This window comes from Oncorhynchus mykiss, chromosome 3 (genome assembly GCF_057628025.1).
Source record: "Oncorhynchus mykiss isolate SJ-2025 chromosome 3, ASM5762802v1, whole genome shotgun sequence".
NCBI lineage: Eukaryota > Metazoa > Chordata > Actinopteri > Salmoniformes > Salmonidae > Oncorhynchus > Oncorhynchus mykiss.
The window spans coordinates 54013018-54034973 of NC_143024.1; the positions used below are offsets into that span (position 1 = coordinate 54013018).

General features: G+C 45.6%; 8 protein-coding genes across 8 annotated transcripts in view; all 8 read right to left on the reverse strand.

Annotated features, from left to right (window-relative positions):
• Nucleotides 1-436, reverse strand: part of LOC110519979 (collagen alpha-3(VI) chain) — a 42713-nt gene extending 42277 nt beyond the window's left edge. Inside the window, exon 1 of the mRNA XM_090229532.1 lies at nucleotides 136-436. The gene's annotated coding sequence lies outside the window, so the exon portion shown is untranslated. The remainder of the gene's footprint in view (nucleotides 1-135) is intronic.
• Nucleotides 116-1627, reverse strand: LOC149984591 (collagen alpha-3(VI) chain-like). Its single transcript, XM_090229551.1, has 2 exons — nucleotides 1044-1627; nucleotides 116-735 (listed from the first exon to the last, which is right to left on the reverse strand). The coding sequence occupies exons 1-2, from the start codon at nucleotides 1576-1578 to the stop codon at nucleotides 116-118; spliced, it is 1155 nt and encodes a 384-aa protein (XP_090085677.1). The 5' UTR covers nucleotides 1579-1627.
• On the reverse strand, nucleotides 1609-2796 carry LOC149984592 (collagen alpha-3(VI) chain-like). The gene has a single exon (XM_090229539.1). The coding sequence runs from the start codon at nucleotides 2282-2284 to the stop codon at nucleotides 1742-1744; it is 543 nt and encodes a 180-aa protein (XP_090085665.1). The 5' UTR covers nucleotides 2285-2796; the 3' UTR covers nucleotides 1609-1741.
• LOC149984593 (collagen alpha-3(VI) chain-like) lies at nucleotides 2478-6301 on the reverse strand. The gene is made up of 5 exons (XM_090230587.1): nucleotides 5767-6301; nucleotides 4860-5459; nucleotides 4127-4723; nucleotides 3406-4017; nucleotides 2478-3097 (listed from the first exon to the last, which is right to left on the reverse strand). The coding sequence occupies exons 1-5, from the start codon at nucleotides 6299-6301 to the stop codon at nucleotides 2478-2480; spliced, it is 2964 nt and encodes a 987-aa protein (XP_090086713.1).
• On the reverse strand, nucleotides 5908-13387 carry LOC149984594 (collagen alpha-3(VI) chain-like). The gene is made up of 9 exons (XM_090229542.1): nucleotides 12853-13387; nucleotides 11945-12544; nucleotides 11212-11808; nucleotides 10491-11102; nucleotides 9583-10182; nucleotides 8850-9446; nucleotides 8129-8740; nucleotides 7221-7820; nucleotides 5908-7084 (listed from the first exon to the last, which is right to left on the reverse strand). The coding sequence occupies exons 1-9, from the start codon at nucleotides 13385-13387 to the stop codon at nucleotides 6465-6467; spliced, it is 5373 nt and encodes a 1790-aa protein (XP_090085668.1). The 3' UTR covers nucleotides 5908-6464.
• Nucleotides 10193-14093, reverse strand: LOC149984595 (collagen alpha-3(VI) chain-like). The gene has a single exon (XM_090229536.1). It carries the CDS (start codon nucleotides 14091-14093, stop codon nucleotides 13551-13553), a length of 543 nt encoding a protein of 180 aa, XP_090085662.1. The 3' UTR covers nucleotides 10193-13550.
• LOC149984596 (collagen alpha-3(VI) chain-like) lies at nucleotides 12555-18111 on the reverse strand. The gene is made up of 5 exons (XM_090229547.1): nucleotides 17577-18111; nucleotides 16669-17268; nucleotides 15936-16532; nucleotides 15215-15826; nucleotides 12555-14906 (listed from the first exon to the last, which is right to left on the reverse strand). Exons 1-5 carry the CDS (start codon nucleotides 18109-18111, stop codon nucleotides 14287-14289), a joined length of 2964 nt encoding a protein of 987 aa, XP_090085673.1. The 3' UTR covers nucleotides 12555-14286.
• On the reverse strand, nucleotides 14917-21915 carry LOC149984597 (collagen alpha-3(VI) chain-like). The gene is made up of 5 exons (XM_090229546.1): nucleotides 21393-21915; nucleotides 20660-21256; nucleotides 19939-20550; nucleotides 19031-19630; nucleotides 14917-18894 (listed from the first exon to the last, which is right to left on the reverse strand). Exons 1-5 carry the CDS (start codon nucleotides 21913-21915, stop codon nucleotides 18275-18277), a joined length of 2952 nt encoding a protein of 983 aa, XP_090085672.1. The 3' UTR covers nucleotides 14917-18274.
• Nucleotides 21916-21956: the final 41 nt, after the last annotated feature.

Below are 21956 nucleotides of genomic sequence, written 5' to 3' on the forward strand. Positions count from 1 at the left end.
TGAGAAAATAAATAGATTATGTCAATCAGACAGTTGAAATGTGGGTCTTGTGGTCAAATTATACCGTTGTTTCTAAGACTCAGCTGACATTTTACTCACACTTCCTGACTCTCAATTAACAGTGATGACACATACCTAAATCTGTTGTCGATTCTGGCGTAACGTCAATAACAACTGACTCCACCGAGGACAGAAGTTGCTGCTGGATGTTTGGAAGGTCAGTGAAGTCAGAGACAGACAGAGCGTAACTGGGATCATGTGATATCCTCTGCAATTCTCTGCTATCAGAGCTCCTTGTTCCAATTCCAAAGATCAAGACCCCAAGCTCCTTCAGAGCAGAAGCTGGAGTGTCAACATTGTCAAAGGACCTTCCACCACTCAGCAGAATCAGTAACTGTGGAACACCTTCAGTGCGTCGACTTCCGGAGGAGGCAGTCAAGACATTGCCTCTCACGTACTGGAGAGCTGCTCCAGTGTTGAGAGGTCTCCCACCTTTGTGTCTCAGACCTCGTACAGTGTTGAGAATCTCTCCTTTTGTTGTGTATGTGTTCAGATAGAATTGGGCGGCTGGATCTCTACTGTACTGGACCACAGCCACGCGATCTTTGTTCTCATCCACACCGAGTGTCTCCACTACTCTTTGAACAAAGTCCCGCATTGCTGGGAATCCACTCCTAGTGCCATCAGATCCATCCAGCAAGAACACAACATCCCTCCTGGGAGCCTGACTCTCAACTAGAGAATGTGAATGTTCAGAAAAAAAATGTTTTATTAAATGATGCATAGGTAAGGGAAAAACAGAACAAAGTTGCTTCCTTCACATGACAGTCATCCCTTTCCCTAATCTCAAACAACCATTCAAAGAAAGTGTCAATGTGTGCATTGGACTGAGTGCTATCATAGCGAACATTCCTACAGAGGTACGAAATAAATCCAACATGAAAGGCCTCGGGAGGCATCTACCTAAAATGTCAAAGCTATCAAATACTCAAATCCTGATGTAAGAGTGAAAATGGAACTGATCAAAACCATATTTATCTTACCTAGAATTGTTGGTTTTACTGTTGGTGTCATGGTTGTGACCTGTACAATGACAGTGCTCATAGCAGAAAGAAGCTGCTGTTGGACGTTGGGGAGGTCAGTAAATTCAGACACGGAAAGAGCATAACTGGGGTCATAGGATATTTTCTGTAATTCTCTGCTATCAGAGCTCCTTGTTCCAATTCCAAACACCAAGACACCAAGCTCCTTGAGATCAGACGCTGGTGTATCTACATTGTCAAAGGACCTTCCACCATTCAGCAGTATCAGAATCTGTGGAACACCTTCAAGGCGCCTACTTCCGGAGGAGGCAGTAAAGACATTGTCCCTGACATACTGGAGAGCTGCCCCAGTGTTGAGGGGTCTCCCTCCTTTGTGCCTCAGGCCTCTTACGGTGTTCACAACGTCTTCCTTTGTTGTGTAAGTGTTCAGATAGAAGTGGGCCTCTGATTCTCTGCTATACTGGACCACAGAGACTCGATCTCTGTTCTCCTCCACAGTGAGTTTCTCTACCACTCTTTGAACAAAGTCACGCATTGCTGGAAAGCCATTCCTAGTGCCATCAGAACCATCCAGCAGGAATACTACATCCTTTCTGGCAATGCTTTGGTCCACTAAGAGTTTCAGAAACAAAACAGAAACTATGTTAACATTGCTTCCATGAACCTGAGACTGAAATATGTGTGTTGTTTTAGTTGTCCTAGATAACGCATCCGTTCTTACCTGTGACTGTTGGGGTTTTGGGTGTGGCCTCAACTTGTACAGTTATGAGTGTGGAGAAAAACTGCTCCTGGACGCTGGGGAGGTCAGTGAATTCAGAAACAGACTGGGAAAAACTAGGATCAGTGGCAATCCCTTGAACCTCTCTGCTGGAATTTCTGGTTCCAATGCCAAAGATCAAGACCCCACTGTCTTTCAGGGCAGAAGCTGGTATGTCAACATTATCACTGGACCTTCCCCCACTCAGCAGTATCAGCATCTGAGGGACGCCCTCTTGGCTTCTGCTTCCAGAGGAGGCAGTAAGGACGTTGTCCCTTACGTATTGGAGGGCTGCCCCAGTGTTAAGGGGTCTACCTCCTCTGTGCCTCAGACTTCTCACAGTGTTAAGAATGTCCTCCTTTGTGGTGTATGTGTTCAGATAGAAATGAACTTCTTGATCTCTACCGTACTGGACAACAGAAACACGGTCTTTGTCTCCTCCCACATTGAGTTTCCCCACTACTCTCTGAACAAAATCACGCATTGCTGGGAATCCATTCCTTGTGCCATCAGAACCATCCACAAGGAATACCACATCCTTTCTGGAGGTGTCATGAGGAACTGAGAAAATAAATAGATTATGTCAATCAGACAGTTGAAATGTGGGGCTTGTGGTCAAATTATACCGTTGTTTCTAAGACTCAGCTGACATTTTACTAACACTTCCTGACTCTCAATTAACAGTGATGACACATACCTAAATCTGTTGTCGATTCTGGCGTAACGTCAATAACAACTGACTCCACCGAGGACAGAAGTTGCTGCTGGATGTTTGGAAGGTCAGTGAAGTCAGAGACAGACAGAGCGTAACTGGGATCATGTGATATCCTCTGTAATTCTCTGCTATCAGAGCTCCTTGTTCCAATTCCAAAGATCAAGACCCCAAGCTCCTTCAGAGCAGAAGCTGGAGTGTCAACATTGTCAAAGGACCTTCCACCACTCAGCAGAATCAGTAACTGTGGAACACCTTCAGTGCGTCGACTTCCGGAGGAGGCAGTCAAGACATTGTCTCTCACGTACTGGAGAGCTGCTCCAGTGTTGAGAGGTCTCCCACCTTTGTGTCTCAGACCTCGTACAGTGTTGAGAATCTCTCCTTTTGTTGTGTATGTGTTCAGATAGAATTGGGCGGCTGGATCTCTACTGTACTGGACCACAGCCACGCGATCTTTGTTCTCATCCACACCGAGTGTCTCCACTACTCTTTGAACAAAGTCCCGCATTGCTGGGAATCCACTCCTAGTGCCATCAGATCCATCCAGCAAGAACACAACATCCCTCCTGGGAGCCTGACTCTCAACTAGAGAATGTGAATGTTCAGAAAAAAAATGTTTTATTAAATGATGCATAGGTAAGGGAAAAACAGAACAAAGTTGCTTCCTTCACATGACAGTCATCCCTTTCCCTAATCTCAAACAACCATTCAAAGAAAGTGTCAATGTGTGCATTGGACTGAGTGCTATCATAGAGAACATTCCTACAGAGGTACGAAATAAATCCAACATGAAAGGCCTCGGGAGGCATCTACCTAAAATGTCAAAGCTATCAAATACTCAAATCCTGATGTAAGAGTGAAAATGGAACTGATCAAAACCATATTTATCTTACCTAGAATTGTTGGTTTTACTGTTGGTGTCATGGTTGTGACCTGTACAATGACAGTGCTCATAGCAGAAAGAAGCTGCTGTTGGACGTTGGGGAGGTCAGTAAATTCAGACACGGAAAGAGCATAACTGGGGTCATAGGATATTTTCTGTAATTCTCTGCTATCAGAGCTCCTTGTTCCAATTCCAAACACCAAGACACCAAGCTCCTTGAGATCAGACGCTGGTGTATCTACATTGTCAAAGGACCTTCCACCATTCAGCAGTATCAGAATCTGTGGAACACCTTCAAGGCGCCTACTTCCGGAGGAGGCAGTAAAGACATTGTCCCTGACATACTGGAGAGCTGCCCCAGTGTTGAGGGGTCTCCCTCCTTTGTGCCTCAGGCCTCTTACGGTGTTCACAACGTCTTCCTTTGTTGTGTAAGTGTTCAGATAGAAGTGGGCCTCTGATTCTCTGCTATACTGGACGACAGAGACTCGATCTCTGTTCTCCTCCACAGTGAGTTTCTCTACCACTCTTTGAACAAAGTCACGCATTGCTGGAAAGCCATTCCTAGTGCCATCAGAACCATCCAGCAGGAATACTACATCCTTTCTGGCAATGCTTTGGTCCACTAAGAGTTTCAGAAACAAAACAGAAACTATGTTAACATTGCTTCCATGAACCTGAGACTGAAATATGTGTGTTGTTTTAGTTGTCCTAGATAACACATCCGTTCTTACCTGTGACTGTTGGGGTTTTGGGTGTGGCCTCAACTTGTACAGTTATGAGTGTGGAGAAAAACTGCTCCTGGACGCTGGGGAGGTCAGTGAATTCAGAAACAGACTGGGAAAAACTAGGATCAGTGGCAATCCCTTGAACCTCTCTGCTGGAATTTCTGGTTCCAATGCCAAAGATCAAGACCCCACTGTCTTTCAGGGCAGAAGCTGGTATGTCAACATTATCACTGGACCTTCCCCCACTCAGCAGTATCAGCATCTGAGGGACGCCCTCTTGGCTTCTGCTTCCAGAGGAGGCAGTAAGGACGTTGTCCCTTACGTATTGGAGGGCTGCCCCAGTGTTAAGGGGTCTACCTCCTCTGTGCCTCAGACTTCTCACAGTGTTAAGAATGTCCTCCTTTGTGGTGTATGTGTTCAGATAGAAATGAACTTCTTGATCTCTACCGTACTGGACAACAGAAACACGGTCTTTGTCTCCTCCCACATTGAGTTTCCCCACTACTCTCTGAACAAAATCACGCATTGCTGGGAATCCATTCCTTGTGCCATCAGAACCATCCACAAGGAATACCACATCCTTTCTGGAGGTGTCATGAGGAACTGAGAAAATAAATAGATTATGTCAATCAGACAGTTGAAATGTGGGGCTTGTGGTCAAATTATACCGTTGTTTCTAAGACTCAGCTGACATTTTACTAACACTTCCTGACTCTCAATTAACAGTGATGACACATACCTAAATCTGTTGTCGATTCTGGCGTAACGTCAATAACAACTGACTCCACCGAGGACAGAAGTTGCTGCTGGATGTTTGGAAGGTCAGTGAAGTCAGAGACAGACAGAGCGTAACTGGGATCATGTGATATCCTCTGCAATTCTCTGCTATCAGAGCTCCTTGTTCCAATTCCAAAGATCAAGACCCCAAGCTCCTTCAGAGCAGAAGCTGGAGTGTCAACATTGTCAAAGGACCTTCCACCACTCAGCAGAATCAGTAACTGTGGAACACCTTCAGTGCGTCGACTTCCGGAGGAGGCAGTCAAGACATTGTCTCTCACGTACTGGAGAGCTGCTCCAGTGTTGAGAGGTCTCCCACCTTTGTGTCTCAGACCTCGTACAGTGTTGAGAATCTCTCCTTTTGTTGTGTATGTGTTCAGATAGAATTGGGCGGCTGGATCTCTACTGTACTGGACCACAGCCACGCGATCTTTGTTCTCATCCACACCGAGTGTCTCCACTACTCTTTGAACAAAGTCCCGCATTGCTGGGAATCCACTCCTAGTGCCATCAGATCCATCCAGCAAGAACACGACATCCCTCCTGGGAGCCTGACTCTCAACTAGAGAATGTGAATGTTCAGAAAAAATAGTTTTATTAAATGATGCATAGGTAAGGGAAAAACAGAACAAAGTTGCTTCCTTCACATGACAGTCATCCCTTTCCCTAATCTCAAACAACCATTCAAAGAAAGTGTCAATGTGTGCATTGGACTGAGTGCTATCATAGAGAACATTCCTACAGAGGTACGAAATAAATCCAACATGAAAGGCCTCGGGAGGCATCTACCTAAAATGTCAAAGCTATCAAATACTCAAATCCTGATGTAAGAGTGAAAATGGAACTGATCAAAACCATATTTATCTTACCTAGAATTGTTGGTTTTACTGTTGGTGTCATGGTTGTGACCTGTACAATGACAGTGCTCATAGCAGAAAGAAGCTGCTGTTGGACGTTGGGGAGGTCAGTAAATTCAGACACAGAAAGAGCATAACTGGGGTCATAGGATATTTTCTGTAATTCTCTGCTATCAGAGCTCCTTGTTCCAATTCCAAACACCAAGACACCAAGCTCCTTGAGATCAGACGCTGGTGTATCTACATTGTCAAAGGACCTTCCACCATTCAGCAGTATCAGAATCTGTGGAACACCTTCAAGGCGCCTACTTCCGGAGGAGGCAGTAAAGACATTGTCCCTGACATACTGGAGAGCTGCCCCAGTGTTGAGGGGTCTCCCTCCTTTGTGCCTCAGGCCTCTTACGGTGTTCACAACGTCTTCCATTGTTGTGTAAGTGTTCAGATAGAAGTGGGCCTCTGATTCTCTGCTATACTGGACCACAGAGACTCGATCTCTGTTCTCCTCCACAGTGAGTTTCTCTACCACTCTTTGAACAAAGTCACGCATTGCTGGAAAGCCATTCCTAGTGCCATCAGAACCATCCAGCAGGAATACTACATCCTTTCTGGCAATGCTTTGGTCCACTAAGAGTTTCAGAAACAAAACAGAAACTATGTTAACATTGCTTCCATGAACCTGAGACTGAAATATGTGTGTTGTTTTAGTTGTCCTAGATAACGCATCCGTTCTTACCTGTGACTGTTGGGGTTTTGGGTGTGGCCTCAACTTGTACAGTTATGAGTGTGGAGAAAAACTGCTCCTGGACGCTGGGGAGGTCAGTGAATTCAGAAACAGACTGGGAAAAACTAGGATCAGTGGCAATCCCTTGAACCTCTCTGCTGGAATTTCTGGTTCCAATGCCAAAGATCAAGACCCCACTGTCTTTCAGGGCAGAAGCTGGTACGTCAACATTATCACTGGACCTTCCCCCACTCAGCAGTATCAGCATCTGAGGGACGCCCTCTTGGCTTCTGCTTCCAGAGGAGGCAGTAAGGACGTTGTCCCTTACGTATTGGAGGGCTGCCCCAGTGTTAAGGGGTCTACCTCCTCTGTGCCTCAGACTTCTCACAGTGTTAAGAATGTCCTCCTTTGTGGTGTATGTGTTCAGATAGAAATGAACTTCTTGATCTCTACCGTACTGGACAACAGAAACACGGTCTTTGTCTCCTCCCACATTGAGTTTCCCCACTACTCTCTGAACAAAATCACGCATTGCTGGGAATCCATTCCTTGTGCCATCAGAACCATCCACAAGGAATACCACATCCTTTCTGGAGGTGTCATGAGGAACTGAGAAAATAAATAGATTATGTCAATCAGACAGTTGAAATGTGGGGCTTGTGGTCAAATTATACCGTTGTTTCTAAGACTCAGCTGACATTTTACTAACACTTCCTGACTCTCAATTAACAGTGATGACACATACCTAAATCTGTTGTCGATTCTGGCGTAACGTCAATAACAACTGACTCCACCGAGGACAGAAGTTGCTGCTGGATGTTTGGAAGGTCAGTGAAGTCAGAGACAGACAGAGCGTAACTGGGATCATGTGATATCCTCTGCAATTCTCTGCTATCAGAGCTCCTTGTTCCAATTCCAAAGATCAAGACCCCAAGCTCCTTCAGAGCAGAAGCTGGAGTGTCAACATTGTCAAAGGACCTTCCACCACTCAGCAGAATCAGTAACTGTGGAACACCTTCAGTGCGTCGACTTCCGGAGGAGGCAGTCAAGACATTGTCTCTCACGTACTGGAGAGCTGCTCCAGTGTTGAGAGGTCTCCCACCTTTGTGTCTCAGACCTCGTACAGTGTTGAGAATCTCTCCTTTTGTTGTGTATGTGTTCAGATAGAATTGGGCGGCTGGATCTCTACTGTACTGGACCACAGCCACGCGATCTTTGTTCTCATCCACACCGAGTGTCTCCACTACTCTTTGAACAAAGTCCCGCATTGCTGGGAATCCACTCCTAGTGCCATCAGATCCATCCAGCAAGAACACAACATCCCTCCTGGGAGCCTGACTCTCAACTAGAGAATGTGAATGTTCAGAAAAAAAATGTTTTATTAAATGATGCATAGGTAAGGGAAAAACAGAACAAAGTTGCTTCCTTCACATGACAGTCATCCCTTTCCCTAATCTCAAACAACCATTCAAAGAAAGTGTCAATGTGTGCATTGGACTGAGTGCTATCATAGAGAACATTCCTACAGAGGTACGAAATAAATCCAACATGAAAGGCCTCGGGAGGCATCTACCTAAAATGTCAAAGCTATCAAATACTCAAATCCTGATGTAAGAGTGAAAATGGAACTGATCAAAACCATATTTATCTTACCTAGAATTGTTGGTTTTACTGTTGGTGTCATGGTTGTGACCTGTACAATGACAGTGCTAATAGCAGAAAGAAGCTGCTGTTGGACGTTGGGGAGGTCAGTAAATTCAGACACTGAAAGAGCATAACTGGGGTCATAGGATATTTTCTGTAATTCTCTGCTATCAGAGCTCCTTGTTCCAATTCCAAACACCAAGACACCAAGCTCCTTGAGATCAGACGCTGGTGTATCTACATTGTCAAAGGACCTTCCACCATTCAGCAGTATCAGAATCTGTGGAACACCTTCAAGGCGCCTACTTCCGGAGGAGGCAGTAAAGACATTGTCCCTGACATACTGGAGAGCTGCCCCAGTGTTGAGGGGTCTCCCTCCTTTGTGCCTCAGGCCTCTTACGGTGTTCACAACGTCTTCCTTTGTTGTGTAAGTGTTCAGATAGAAGTGGGCCTCTGATTCTCTGCTATACTGGACCACAGAGACTCGATCTCTGTTCTCCTCCACAGTGAGTTTCTCTACCACTCTTTGAACAAAGTCACGCATTGTTGGAAAGCCATTCCTAGTGCCATCAGAACCATCCAGCAGGAATACTACATCCTTTCTGGCAATGCTTTGGTCCACTAAGAGTTTCAGAAACAAAACAGAAACTATGTTAACATTGCTTCCATGAACCTGAGACTGAAATATGTGTGTTGTTTTAGTTGTCCTAGATAACGCATCCGTTCTTACCTGTGACTGTTGGGGTTTTGGGTGTGGCCTCAACTTGTACAGTTATGAGTGTGGAGAAAAACTGCTCCTGGACGCTGGGGAGGTCAGTGAATTCAGAAACAGACTGGGAAAAACTAGGATCAGTGGCAATCCCTTGAACCTCTCTGCTGGAATTTCTGGTTCCAATGCCAAAGATCAAGACCCCACTGTCTTTCAGGGCAGAAGCTGGTATGTCAACATTATCACTGGACCTTCCCCCACTCAGCAGTATCAGCATCTGAGGGACGCCCTCTTGGCTTCTGCTTCCAGAGGAGGCAGTAAGGACGTTGTCCCTTACGTATTGGAGGGCTGCCCCAGTGTTAAGGGGTCTACCTCCTCTGTGCCTCAGACTTCTCACAGTGTTAAGAATGTCCTCCTTTGTGGTGTATGTGTTCAGATAGAAATGAACTTCTTGATCTCTACCGTACTGGACAACAGAAACGCGGTCTTTGTCTCCTCCCACATTGAGTTTCCCCACTACTCTCTGAACAAAATCACGCATTGCTGGGAATCCATTCCTTGTGCCATCAGAACCATCCACAAGGAATACCACATCCTTTCTGGAGGTGTCATGAGGAACTGAGAAAATAAATAGATTATGTCAATCAGACAGTTGAAATGTGGGGCTTGTGGTCAAATTATACCGTTGTTTCTAAGACTCAGCTGACATTTTACTAACACTTCCTGACTCTCAATTAACAGTGATGACACATACCTAAATCTGTTGTCGATTCTGGCGTAACGTCAATAACAACTGACTCCACCGAGGACAGAAGTTGCTGCTGGATGTTTGGAAGGTCAGTGAAGTCAGAGACAGACAGAGCGTAACTGGGATCATGTGATATCCTCTGCAATTCTCTGCTATCAGAGCTCCTTGTTCCAATTCCAAAGATCAAGACCCCAAGCTCCTTCAGAGCAGAAGCTGGAGTGTCAACATTGTCAAAGGACCTTCCACCACTCAGCAGAATCAGTAACTGTGGAACACCTTCAGTGCGTCGACTTCCGGAGGAGGCAGTCAAGACATTGTCTCTCACGTACTGGAGAGCTGCTCCAGTGTTGAGAGGTCTCCCACCTTTGTGTCTCAGACCTCGTACAGTGTTGAGAATCTCTCCTTTTGTTGTGTATGTGTTCAGATAGAATTGGGCGGCTGGATCTCTACTGTACTGGACCACAGCCACGCGATCTTTGTTATCATCCACACCGAGTGTCTCCACTACTCTTTGAACAAAGTCCCGCATTGCTGGGAATCCACTCCTAGTGCCATCAGATCCATCCAGCAAGAACACAACATCCCTCCTGGGAGCCTGACTCTCAACTAGAGAATGTGAATGTTCAGAAAAAAAATGTTTTATTAAATGATGCATAGGTAAGGGAAAAACAGAACAAAGTTGCTTCCTTCACATGACAGTCATCCCTTTCCCTAATCTCAAACAACCATTCAAAGAAAGTGTCAATGTGTGCATTGGACTGAGTGCTATCATAGAGAACATTCCTACAGAGGTACGAAATAAATCCAACATGAAAGGCCTCGGGAGGCATCTACCTAAAATGTCAAAGCTATCAAATACTCAAATCCTGATGTAAGAGTGAAAATGGAACTGATCAAAACCATATTTATCTTACCTAGAATTGTTGGTTTTACTGTTGGTGTCATGGTTGTGACCTGTACAATGACAGTGCTCATAGCAGAAAGAAGCTGCTGTTGGACGTTGGGGAGGTCAGTAAATTCAGACACGGAAAGAGCATAACTGGGGTCATAGGATATTTTCTGTAATTCTCTGCTATCAGAGCTCCTTGTTCCAATTCCAAACACCAAGACACCAAGCTCCTTGAGATCAGACGCTGGTGTATCTACATTGTCAAAGGACCTTCCACCATTCAGCAGTATCAGAATCTGTGGAACACCTTCAAGGCGCCTACTTCCGGAGGAGGCAGTAAAGACATTGTCCCTGACATACTGGAGAGCTGCCCCAGTGTTGAGGGGTCTCCCTCCTTTGTGCCTCAGGCCTCTTACGGTGTTCACAACGTCTTCCTTTGTTGTGTAAGTGTTCAGATAGAAGTGGGCCTCTGATTCTCTGCTATACTGGACCACAGAGACTCGATCTCTGTTCTCCTCCACAGTGAGTTTCTCTACCACTCTTTGAACAAAGTCACGCATTGCTGGAAAGCCATTCCTAGTGCCATCAGAACCATCCAGCAGGAATACTACATCCTTTCTGGCAATGCTTTGGTCCACTAAGAGTTTCAGAAACAAAACAGAAACTATGTTAACATTGCTTCCATGAACCTGAGACTGAAATATGTGTGTTGTTTTAGTTGTCCTAGATAACGCATCCGTTCTTACCTGTGACTGTTGGGGTTTTGGGTGTGGCCTCAACTTGTACAGTTATGAGTGTGGAGAAAAATTGCTCCTGGACGCTGGGGAGGTCAGTGAATTCAGAAACAGACTGGGAAAAACTAGGATCAGTGGCAATCCCTTGAACCTCTCTGCTGGAATTTCTGGTTCCAATGCCAAAGATCAAGACCCCACTGTCTTTCAGGGCAGAAGCTGGTATGTCAACATTATCACTGGACCTTCCCCCACTCAGCAGTATCAGCATCTGAGGGACGCCCTCTTGGCTTCTGCTTCCAGAGGAGGCAGTAAGGACGTTGTCCCTTACGTATTGGAGGGCTGCCCCAGTGTTAAGGGGTCTACCTCCTCTGTGCCTCAGACTTCTCACAGTGTTAAGAATGTCCTCCTTTGTGGTGTATGTGTTCAGATAGAAATGAACTTCTTGATCTCTACCGTACTGGACAACAGAAACACGGTCTTTGTCTCCTCCCACATTGAGTTTCCCCACTACTCTCTGAACAAAATCACGCATTGCTGGGAATCCATTCCTTGTGCCATCAGAACCATCCACAAGGAATACCACATCCTTTCTGGAGGTGTCATGAGGAACTGAGAAAATAAATAGATTATGTCAATCAGACAGTTGAAATGTGGGGCTTGTGATCAAATTATACCGTTGTTTCTAAGACTCAGCTGACATTTTACTAACACTTCCTGACTCTCAATTAACAGTGATGACACATACCTAAATCTGTTGTCGATTCTGGCGTCACGTCAATAACAACTGTCTCCACCGAGGACAGAAGTTGCTGCTGGATGTTTGGAAGGTCAGTGAAGTCAGAGACAGACAGAGCGTAACTGGGATCATGTGATATCCTCTGCAATTCTCTGCTATCAGAGCTCCTTGTTCCAATTCCAAAGATCAAGACCCCAAGCTCCTTCAGAGCAGAAGCTGGAGTGTCAACATTGTCAAAGGACCTTCCACCACTCAGCAGAATCAGTAACTGTGGAACACCTTCAGTGCGTCGACTTCCGGAGGAGGCAGTCAAGACATTGTCTCTCACGTACTGGAGAGCTGCTCCAGTGTTGAGAGGTCTCCCACCTTTGTGTCTCAGACCTCGTACAGTGTTGAGAATCTCTCCTTTTGTTGTGTATGTGTTCAGATAGAATTGGGCGGCTGGATCTCTACTGTACTGGACCACAGCCACGCGATCTTTGTTCTCATCCACACCGAGTGTCTCCACTACTCTTTGAACAAAGTCCCGCATTGCTGGGAATCCACTCCTAGTGCCATCAGATCCATCCAGCAAGAACACAACATCCCTCCTGGGAGCCTGACTCTCAACTAGAGAATGTGAATGTTCAGAAAAAAAATGTTTTATTAAATGATGCATAGGTAAGGGAAAAACAGAACAAAGTTGCTTCCTTCACATGACAGTCATCCCTTTCCCTAATCTCAAACAACCATTCAAAGAAAGTGTCAATGTGTGCATTGGACTGAGTGCTATCATAGAGAACATTCCTACAGAGGTACGAAATAAATCCAACATGAAAGGCCTCGGGAGGCATCTACCTAAAATGTCAAAGCTATCAAATACTCAAATCCTGATGTAAGAGTGAAAATGGAACTGATCAAAACCATATTTATCTTACCTAGAATTGTTGGTTTTACTGTTGGTGTCATGGTTGTGACCTGTACAATGACAGTGCTCATAGCAGAAAGAAGCTGCTGTTGGACGTTGGGGAGGTCAGTAAATTCAGACACGGAAAGAGCATAACTGGGGTCATAGGATATTTTCTGTAATTCTCTGCTATCAGAGCTCCTTGTTCCAATTCCAAACACCAAGACACCAAGCTCCTTGAGATCAGACGCTGGTGTATCTACATTGTCAAAGGACCTTCCACCATTCAGCAGTATCAGAATCTGTGGAACACCTTCAAGGCGCCTACTTCCGGAGGAGGCAGTAAAGACATTGTCCCTGACATACTGGAGAGCTGCCCCAGTGTTGAGGGGTCTCCCTCCTTTGTGCCTCAGGCCTCTTACGGTGTTCACAATGTCTTCCTTTGTTGTGTAAGTGTTCAGATAGAAGTGGGCCTCTGATTCTCTGCTATACTGGACCACAGAGACTCGATCTCTGTTCTCCTCCACAGTGAGTTTCTCTACCACTCTTTGAACAAAGTCACGCATTGCTGGAAAGCCATTCCTAGTGCCATCAGAACCATCCAGCAGGAATACTACATCCTTTCTGGCAATGCTTTGGTCCACTAAGAGTTTCAGAAACAAAACAGAAACTATGTTAACATTGCTTCCATGAACCTGAGACTGAAATATGTGTGTTGTTTTAGTTGTCCTAGATAACGCATCCGTTCTTACCTGTGACTGTTGGGGTTTTGGGTGTGGCCTCAACTTGTACAGTTATGAGTGTGGAGAAAAACTGCTCCTGGACGCTGGGGAGGTCAGTGAATTCAGAAACAGACTGGGAAAAACTAGGATCAGTGGCAATCCCTTGAACCTCTCTGCTGGAATTTCTGGTTCCAATGCCAAAGATCAAGACCCCACTGTCTTTCAGGGCAGAAGCTGGTATGTCAACATTATCACTGGACCTTCCCCCACTCAGTAGTATCAGCATCTGAGGGACGCCCTCTTGGCTTCTGCTTCCAGAGGAGGCAGTAAGGACGTTGTCCCTTACGTATTGGAGGGCTGCCCCAGTGTTAAGGGGTCTACCTCCTCTGTGCCTCAGACTTCTCACAGTGTTAAGAATGTCCTCCTTTGTGGTGTATGTGTTCAGATAGAAATGAACTTCTTGATCTCTACCGTACTGGACAACAGAAACACGGTCTTTGTCTCCTCCCACATTGAGTTTCCCCACTACTCTCTGAACAAAATCACGCATTGCTGGGAATCCATTCCTTGTGCCATCAGAACCATCCACAAGGAATACCACATCCTTTCTGGAGGTGTCATGAGGAACTGAGAAAATAAATAGATTATGTCAATCAGACAGTTGAAATGTGGGGCTTGTGGTCAAATTATACCGTTGTTTCTAAGACTCAGCTGACATTTTACTAACACTTCCTGACTCTCAATTAACAGTGATGACACATACCTAAATCTGTTGTCGATTCTGGCGTAACGTCAATAACAACTGACTCCACCGAGGACAGAAGTTGCTGCTGGATGTTTGGAAGGTCAGTGAAGTCAGAGACAGACAGAGCGTAACTGGGATCATGTGATATCCTCTGCAATTCTCTGCTATCAGAGCTCCTTGTTCCAATTCCAAAGATCAAGACCCCAAGCTCCTTCAGAGCAGAAGCTGGAGTGTCAACATTGTCAAAGGACCTTCCACCACTCAGCAGAATCAGTAACTGTGGAACACCTTCAGTGCGTCGACTTCCGGAGGAGGCAGTCAAGACATTGTCTCTCACGTACTGGAGAGCTGCTCCAGTGTTGAGAGGTCTCCCACCTTTGTGTCTCAGACCTCGTACAGTGTTGAGAATCTCTCCTTTTGTTGTGTATGTGTTCAGATAGAATTGGGCGGCTGGATCTCTACTGTACTGGACCACAGCCACGCGATCTTTGTTCTCATCCACACCGAGTGTCTCCACTACTCTTTGAACAAAGTCCCGCATTGCTGGGAATCCACTCCTAGTGCCATCAGATCCATCCAGCAAGAACACAACATCCCTCCTGGGAGCCTGACTCTCAACTAGAGAATGTGAATGTTCAGAAAAAAAATGTTTTATTAAATGATGCATAGGTAAGGGAAAAACAGAACAAAGTTGCTTCCTTCACATGACAGTCATCCCTTTCCCTAATCTCAAACAACCATTCAAAGAAAGTGTCAATGTGTGCATTGGACTGAGTGCTATCATAGAGAACATTCCTACAGAGGTACGAAATAAATCCAACATGAAAGGCCTCGGGAGGCATCTACCTAAAATGTCAAAGCTATCAAATACTCAAATCCTGATGTAAGAGTGAAAATGGAACTGATCAAAACCATATTTATCTTACCTAGAATTGTTGGTTTTACTGTTGGTGTCATGGTTGTGACCTGTACAATGACAGTGCTCATAGCAGAAAGAAGCTGCTGTTGGACGTTGGGGAGGTCAGTAAATTCAGACACTGAAAGAGCATAACTGGGGTCATAGGATATTTTCTGTAATTCTCTGCTATCAGAGCTCCTTGTTCCAATTCCAAACACCAAGACACCAAGCTCCTTGAGATCAGACGCTGGTGTATCTACATTGTCAAAGGACCTTCCACCATTCAGCAGTATCAGAATCTGTGGAACACCTTCAAGGCGCCTACTTCCGGAGGAGGCAGTAAAGACATTGTCCCTGACATACTGGAGAGCTGCCCCAGTGTTGAGGGGTCTCCCTCCTTTGTGCCTCAGGCCTCTTACGGTGTTCACAACGTCTTCCTTTGTTGTGTAAGTGTTCAGATAGAAGTGGGCCTCTGATTCTCTGCTATACTGGACCACAGAGACTCGATCTCTGTTCTCCTCCACAGTGAGTTTCTCTACCACTCTTTGAACAAAGTCACGCATTGCTGGAAAGCCATTCCTAGTGCCATCAGAACCATCCAGCAGGAATACTACATCCTTTCTGGCAATGCTTTGGTCCACTAAGAGTTTCAGAAACAAAACAGAAACTATGTTAACATTGCTTCCATGAACCTGAGACTGAAATATGTGTGTTGTTTTAGTTGTCCTAGATAACGCATCCGTTCTTACCTGTGACTGTTGGGGTTTTGGGTGTGGCCTCAACTTGTACAGTTATGAGTGTGGAGAAAAACTGCTCCTGGACGCTGGGGAGGTCAGTGAATTCAGAAACAGACTGGGAAAAACTAGGATCAGTGGCAATCCCTTGAACCTCTCTGCTGGAATTTCTGGTTCCAATGCCAAAGATCAAGACCCCACTGTCTTTCAGGGCAGAAGCTGGTATGTCAACATTATCACTGGACCTTCCCCCACTCAGCAGTATCAGCATCTGAGGGACGCCCTCTTGGCTTCTGCTTCCAGAGGAGGCAGTAAGGACATTGTCCCTTACGTATTGGAGGGCTGCCCCAGTGTTAAGGGGTCTACCTCCTCTGTGCCTCAGACTTCTCACAGTGTTAAGAATGTCCTCCTTTGTGGTGTATGTGTTCAGATAGAAATGAACTTCTTGATCTCTACCGTACTGGACAACAGAAACGCGGTCTTTGTCTCCTCCCACATTGAGTTTCCCCACTACTCTCTGAACAAAATCACGCATTGCTGGGAATCCATTCCTTGTGCCATCAGAACCATCCACAAGGAATACCACATCCTTTCTGGAGGTGTCATGAGGAACTGAGAAAATAAATAGATTATGTCAATCAGACAGTTGAAATGTGGGGCTTGTGGTCAAATTATACCGTTGTTTCTAAGACTCAGCTGACATTTTACTAACACTTCCTGACTCCCAATTAACAGTGATGACACATACCTAAATCTGTTGTCGATTCTGGCGTAACGTCAATAACAACTGACTCCACCGAGGACAGAAGTTGCTGCTGGATGTTTGGAAGGTCAGTGAAGTCAGAGACAGACAGAGCGTAACTGGGATCATGTGATATCCTCTGCAATTCTCTGCTATCAGAGCTCCTTGTTCCAATTCCAAAGATCAAGACCCCAAGCTCCTTCAGAGCAGAAGCTGGAGTGTCAACATTGTCAAAGGACCTTCCACCACTCAGCAGAATCAGTAACTGTGGAACACCTTCAGTGCGTCGACTTCCGGAGGAGGCAGTCAAGACATTGTCTCTCACGTACTGGAGAGCTGCTCCAGTGTTGAGAGGTCTCCCACCTTTGTGTCTCAGACCTTGTACAGTGTTGAGAATCTCTCCTTTTGTTGTGTATGTGTTCAGATAGAATTGGGCGGCTGGATCTCTACTGTACTGGACCACAGCCACGCGATCTTTGTTCTCATCCACACCGAGTGTCTCCACTACTCTTTGAACAAAGTCCCGCATTGCTGGGAATCCACTCCTAGTGCCATCAGATCCATCCAGCAAGAACACAACATCCCTCCTGGGAGCCTGACTCTCAACTAGAGAATGTGAATGTTCAGAAAAAAAATGTTTTATTAAATGATGCATAGGTAAGGGAAAAACAGGACAAAGTTGCTTCCTTCACATGACAGTCATCCCTTTCCCTAATCTCAAACAACCATTCAAAGAAAGTGTCAATGTGTGCATTGGACTGTGTGCTATCATAGAGAACATTCCTACAGAGGTACGAAATAAATCCAACATGAAAGGCCTCGGGAGGCATCTACCTAAAATGTCAAAGCTATCAAATACTCAAATCCTGATGTAAGAGTGAAAATGGAACTGATCAAAACCATATTTATCTTACCTAGAATTGTTGGTTTTACTGTTGGTGTCATGGTTGTGACCTGTACAATGACAGTGCTCATAGCAGAAAGAAGCTGCTGTTGGACGTTGGGGAGGTCAGTAAATTCAGACACGGAAAGAGCATAACTGGGGTCATAGGATATTTTCTGTAATTCTCTGCTATCAGAGCTCCTTGTTCCAATTCCAAACACCAAGACACCAAGCTCCTTGAGATCAGACGCTGGTGTATCTACATTGTCAAAGGACCTTCCACCATTCAGCAGTATCAGAATCTGTGGAACACCTTCAAGGCGCCTACTTCCGGAGGAGGCAGTAAAGACATTGTCCCTGACATACTGGAGAGCTGCCCCAGTGTTGAGGGGTCTCCCTCCTTTGTGCCTCAGGCCTCTTACGGTGTTCACAACGTCTTCATTTGTTGTGTAAGTGTTCAGATAGAAGTGGGCCTCTGATTCTCTGCTATACTGGACCACAGAGACTCGATCTCTGTTCTCCTCCACAGTGAGTTTCTCTACCACTCTTTGAACAAAGTCACGCATTGCTGGAAAGCCATTCCTAGTGCCATCAGAACCATCCAGCAGGAATACTACATCCTTTCTGGCAATGCTTTGGTCCACTAAGAGTTTCAGAAACAAAACAGAAACTATGTTAACATTGCTTCCATGAACCTGAGACTGAAATATGTGTGTTGTTTTAGTTGTCCTAGATAACGCATCCGTTCTTACCTGTGACTGTTGGGGTTTTGGGTGTGGCCTCAACTTGTACAGTTATGAGTGTGGAGAAAAACTGCTCCTGGACGCTGGGGAGGTCAGTGAATTCAGAAACAGACTGGGAAAAACTAGGATCAGTGGCAATCCCTTGAACCTCTCTGCTGGAATTTCTGGTTCCAATGCCAAAGATCAAGACCCCACTGTCTTTCAGGGCAGAAGCTGGTATGTCAACATTATCACTGGACCTTCCCCCACTCAGCAGTATCAGCATCTGAGGGACGCCCTCTTGGCTTCTGCTTCCAGAGGAGGCAGTAAGGACATTGTCCCTTACGTATTGGAGGGCTGCCCCAGTGTTAAGGGGTCTACCTCCTCTGTGCCTCAGACTTCTCACAGTGTTAAGAATGTCCTCCTTTGTGGTGTATGTGTTCAGATAGAAATGAACTTCTTGATCTCTACCGTACTGGACAACAGAAACGCGGTCTTTGTCTCCTCCCACATTGAGTTTCCCCACTACTCTCTGAACAAAATCACGCATTGCTGGGAATCCATTCCTTGTGCCATCAGAACCATCCACAAGGAATACCACATCCTTTCTGGAGGTGTCATGAGGAACTGAGAAAATAAATAGATTATGTCAATCAGACAGTTGAAATGTGGGGCTTGTGGTCAAATTATACCGTTGTTTCTAAGACTCAGCTGACATTTTACTAACACTTCCTGACTCCCAATTAACAGTGATGACACATACCTAAATCTGTTGTCGATTCTGGCGTAACGTCAATAACAACTGACTCCACCGAGGACAGAAGTTGCTGCTGGATGTTTGGAAGGTCAGTGAAGTCAGAGACAGACAGAGCGTAACTGGGATCATGTGATATCCTCTGCAATTCTCTGCTATCAGAGCTCCTTGTTCCAATTCCAAAGATCAAGACCCCAAGCTCCTTCAGAGCAGAAGCTGGAGTGTCAACATTGTCAAAGGACCTTCCACCACTCAGCAGAATCAGTAACTGTGGAACACCTTCAGTGCGTCGACTTCCGGAGGAGGCAGTCAAGACATTGTCTCTCACGTACTGGAGAGCTGCTCCAGTGTTGAGAGGTCTCCCACCTTTGTGTCTCAGACCTTGTACAGTGTTGAGAATCTCTCCTTTTGTTGTGTATGTGTTCAGATAGAATTGGGCGGCTGGATCTCTACTGTACTGGACCACAGCCACGCGATCTTTGTTCTCATCCACACCGAGTGTCTCCACTACTCTTTGAACAAAGTCCCGCATTGCTGGGAATCCACTCCTAGTGCCATCAGATCCATCCAGCAAGAACACAACATCCCTCCTGGGAGCCTGACTCTCAACTAGAGAATGTGAATGTTCAGAAAAAAAATGTTTTATTAAATGATGCATAGGTAAGGGAAAAACAGGACAAAGTTGCTTCCTTCACATGACAGTCATCCCTTTCCCTAATCTCAAACAACCATTCAAAGAAAGTGTCAATGTGTGCATTGGACTGTGTGCTATCATAGAGAACATTCCTACAGAGGTACGAAATAAATCCAACATGAAAGGCCTCGGGAGGCATCTACCTAAAATGTCAAAGCTATCAAATACTCAAATCCTGATGTAAGAGTGAAAATGGAACTGATCAAAACCATATTTATCTTACCTAGAATTGTTGGTTTTACTGTTGGTGTCATGGTTGTGACCTGTACAATGACAGTGCTCATAGCAGAAAGAAGCTGCTGTTGGACGTTGGGGAGGTCAGTAAATTCAGACACGGAAAGAGCATAACTGGGGTCATAGGATATTTTCTGTAATTCTCTGCTATCAGAGCTCCTTGTTCCAATTCCAAACACCAAGACACCAAGCTCCTTGAGATCAGACGCTGGTGTATCTACATTGTCAAAGGACCTTCCACCATTCAGCAGTATCAGAATCTGTGGAACACCTTCAAGGCGCCTACTTCCGGAGGAGGCAGTAAAGACATTGTCCCTGACATACTGGAGAGCTGCCCCAGTGTTGAGGGGTCTCCCTCCTTTGTGCCTCAGGCCTCTTACGGTGTTCACAACGTCTTCATTTGTTGTGTAAGTGTTCAGATAGAAGTGGGCCTCTGATTCTCTGCTATACTGGACCACAGAGACTCGATCTCTGTTCTCCTCCACAGTGAGTTTCTCTACCACTCTTTGAACAAAGTCACGCATTGCTGGAAAGCCATTCCTAGTGCCATCAGAACCATCCAGCAGGAATACTACATCCTTTCTGGCAATGCTTTGGTCCACTAAGAGTTTCAGAAACAAAACAGAAACTATGTTAACATTGCTTCCATGAACCTGAGACTGAAATATGTGTGTTGTTTTAGTTGTCCTAGATAACGCATCCGTTCTTACCTGTGACTGTTGGGGTTTTGGGTGTGGCCTCAACTTGTACAGTTATGAGTGTGGAGAAAAACTGCTCCTGGACGCTGGGGAGGTCAGTGAATTCAGAAACAGACTGGGAAAAACTAGGATCAGTGGCAATCCCTTGAACCTCTCTGCTGGAATTTCTGGTTCCAATGCCAAAGATCAAGACCCCACTGTCTTTCAGGGCAGAAGCTGGTATGTCAACATTATCACTGGACCTTCCCCCACTCAGCAGTATCAGCATCTGAGGGACGCCCTCTTGGCTTCTGCTTCCAGAGGAGGCAGTAAGGACGTTGTCCCTTACGTATTGGAGGGCTGCCCCAGTGTTAAGGGGTCTACCACCTCTGTGCCTCAGACTTCTCACAGTGTTAAGAATGTCCTCCTTTGTGGTGTATGTGTTCAGATAGAAATGAACTTCTTGATCTCTACCGTACTGGACAACAGAAACGCGGTCTTTGTCTCCTCCCACATTGAGTTTCCCCACTACTCTCTGAACAAAATCACGCATTGCTGGGAATCCATTCCTTGTGCCATCAGAACCATCCACAAGGAATACCACATCCTTTCTGGAGGTGTCATGAGGAACTGAGAAAATAAATAGATTATGTCAATCAGACAGTTGAAATGTGGGGCTTGTGGTCAAATTATACCGTTGTTTCTAAGACTCAGCTGACATTTTACTAACACTTCCTGACTCTCAATTAACAGTGATGACACATACCTAAATCTGTTGTCGATTCTGGCGTAACGTCAATAACAACTGACTCCACCGAGGACAGAAGTTGCTGCTGGATGTTTGGAAGGTCAGTGAAGTCAGAGACAGACAGAGCGTAACTGGGATCATGTGATATCCTCTGCAATTCTCTGCTATCAGAGCTCCTTGTTCCAATTCCAAAGATCAAGACCCCAAGCTCCTTCAGAGCAGAAGCTGGAGTGTCAACATTGTCAAAGGACCTTCCACCACTCAGCAGAATCAGTAACTGTGGAACACCTTCAGTGCGTCGACTTCCGGAGGAGGCAGTCAAGACATTGTCTCTCACGTACTGGAGAGCTGCTCCAGTGTTGAGAGGTCTCCCACCTTTGTGTCTCAGACCTCGTACAGTGTTGAGAATCTCTCCTTTTGTTGTGTATGTGTTCAGATAGAATTGGGCGGCTGGATCTCTACTGTACTGGACCACAGCCACGCGATCTTTGTTCTCATCCACACCGAGTGTCTCCACTACTCTTTGAACAAAGTCCCGCATTGCTGGGAATCCACTCCTAGTGCCATCAGATCCATCCAGCA

Bases quoted from the DNA above. Each gene is read 5' to 3' on its own strand.
- LOC149984591 (XM_090229551.1), bottom strand. From the start codon at position 1,578: ATGCGTGACTTTGTTCAAAGAGTGGTAGAGAAACTCACTGTGGAGGAG. The intron at 736-1,043 runs GTAAGATAAATA...CACATTCTCTAG, and splicing joins AGTAAAACCAACAATTCTAG to TTGAGAGTCAGGCTCCCAGG.
- LOC149984594 (XM_090229542.1), bottom strand. From the start codon at position 13,387: ATGCGTGACTTTGTTCAAAGAGTGGTAGAGAAACTCACTGTGGAGGAG. The intron at 12,545-12,852 runs GTAAGATAAATA...CACATTCTCTAG, and splicing joins AGTAAAACCAACAATTCTAG to TTGAGAGTCAGGCTCCCAGG. The intron at 11,809-11,944 runs GTATGTGTCATC...TTATTTTCTCAG, and splicing joins AGAATCGACAACAGATTTAG to TTCCTCATGACACCTCCAGA.
- LOC149984595 (XM_090229536.1), bottom strand. From the start codon at position 14,093: ATGCGTGATTTTGTTCAGAGAGTAGTGGGGAAACTCAATGTGGGAGGA.
- LOC149984597 (XM_090229546.1), bottom strand. From the start codon at position 21,915: ATGCGGGACTTTGTTCAAAGAGTAGTGGAGACACTCGGTGTGGATGAG. The intron at 21,257-21,392 runs GTATGTGTCATC...TTATTTTCTCAG, and splicing joins AGAATCGACAACAGATTTAG to TTCCTCATGACACCTCCAGA. The intron at 19,631-19,938 runs GTAAGATAAATA...CACATTCTCTAG, and splicing joins AGTAAAACCAACAATTCTAG to TTGAGAGTCAGGCTCCCAGG.
- LOC149984592 (XM_090229539.1), bottom strand. From the start codon at position 2,284: ATGCGTGATTTTGTTCAGAGAGTAGTGGGGAAACTCAATGTGGGAGGA.
- LOC149984596 (XM_090229547.1), bottom strand. From the start codon at position 18,111: ATGCGTGACTTTGTTCAAAGAGTGGTAGAGAAACTCACTGTGGAGGAG. The intron at 15,827-15,935 runs GTAAGAACGGAT...TGAAACTCTTAG, and splicing joins CAAAACCCCAACAGTCACAG to TGGACCAAAGCATTGCCAGA. The intron at 14,907-15,214 runs GTAAGATAAATA...CACATTCTCTAG, and splicing joins AGTAAAACCAACAATTCTAG to TTGAGAGTCAGGCTCCCAGG.
- LOC149984593 (XM_090230587.1), bottom strand. From the start codon at position 6,301: ATGCGTGACTTTGTTCAAAGAGTGGTAGAGAAACTCACTGTGGAGGAG. The intron at 4,018-4,126 runs GTAAGAACGGAT...TGAAACTCTTAG, and splicing joins CAAAACCCCAACAGTCACAG to TGGACCAAAGCATTGCCAGA. The intron at 3,098-3,405 runs GTAAGATAAATA...CACATTCTCTAG, and splicing joins AGTAAAACCAACAATTCTAG to TTGAGAGTCAGGCTCCCAGG.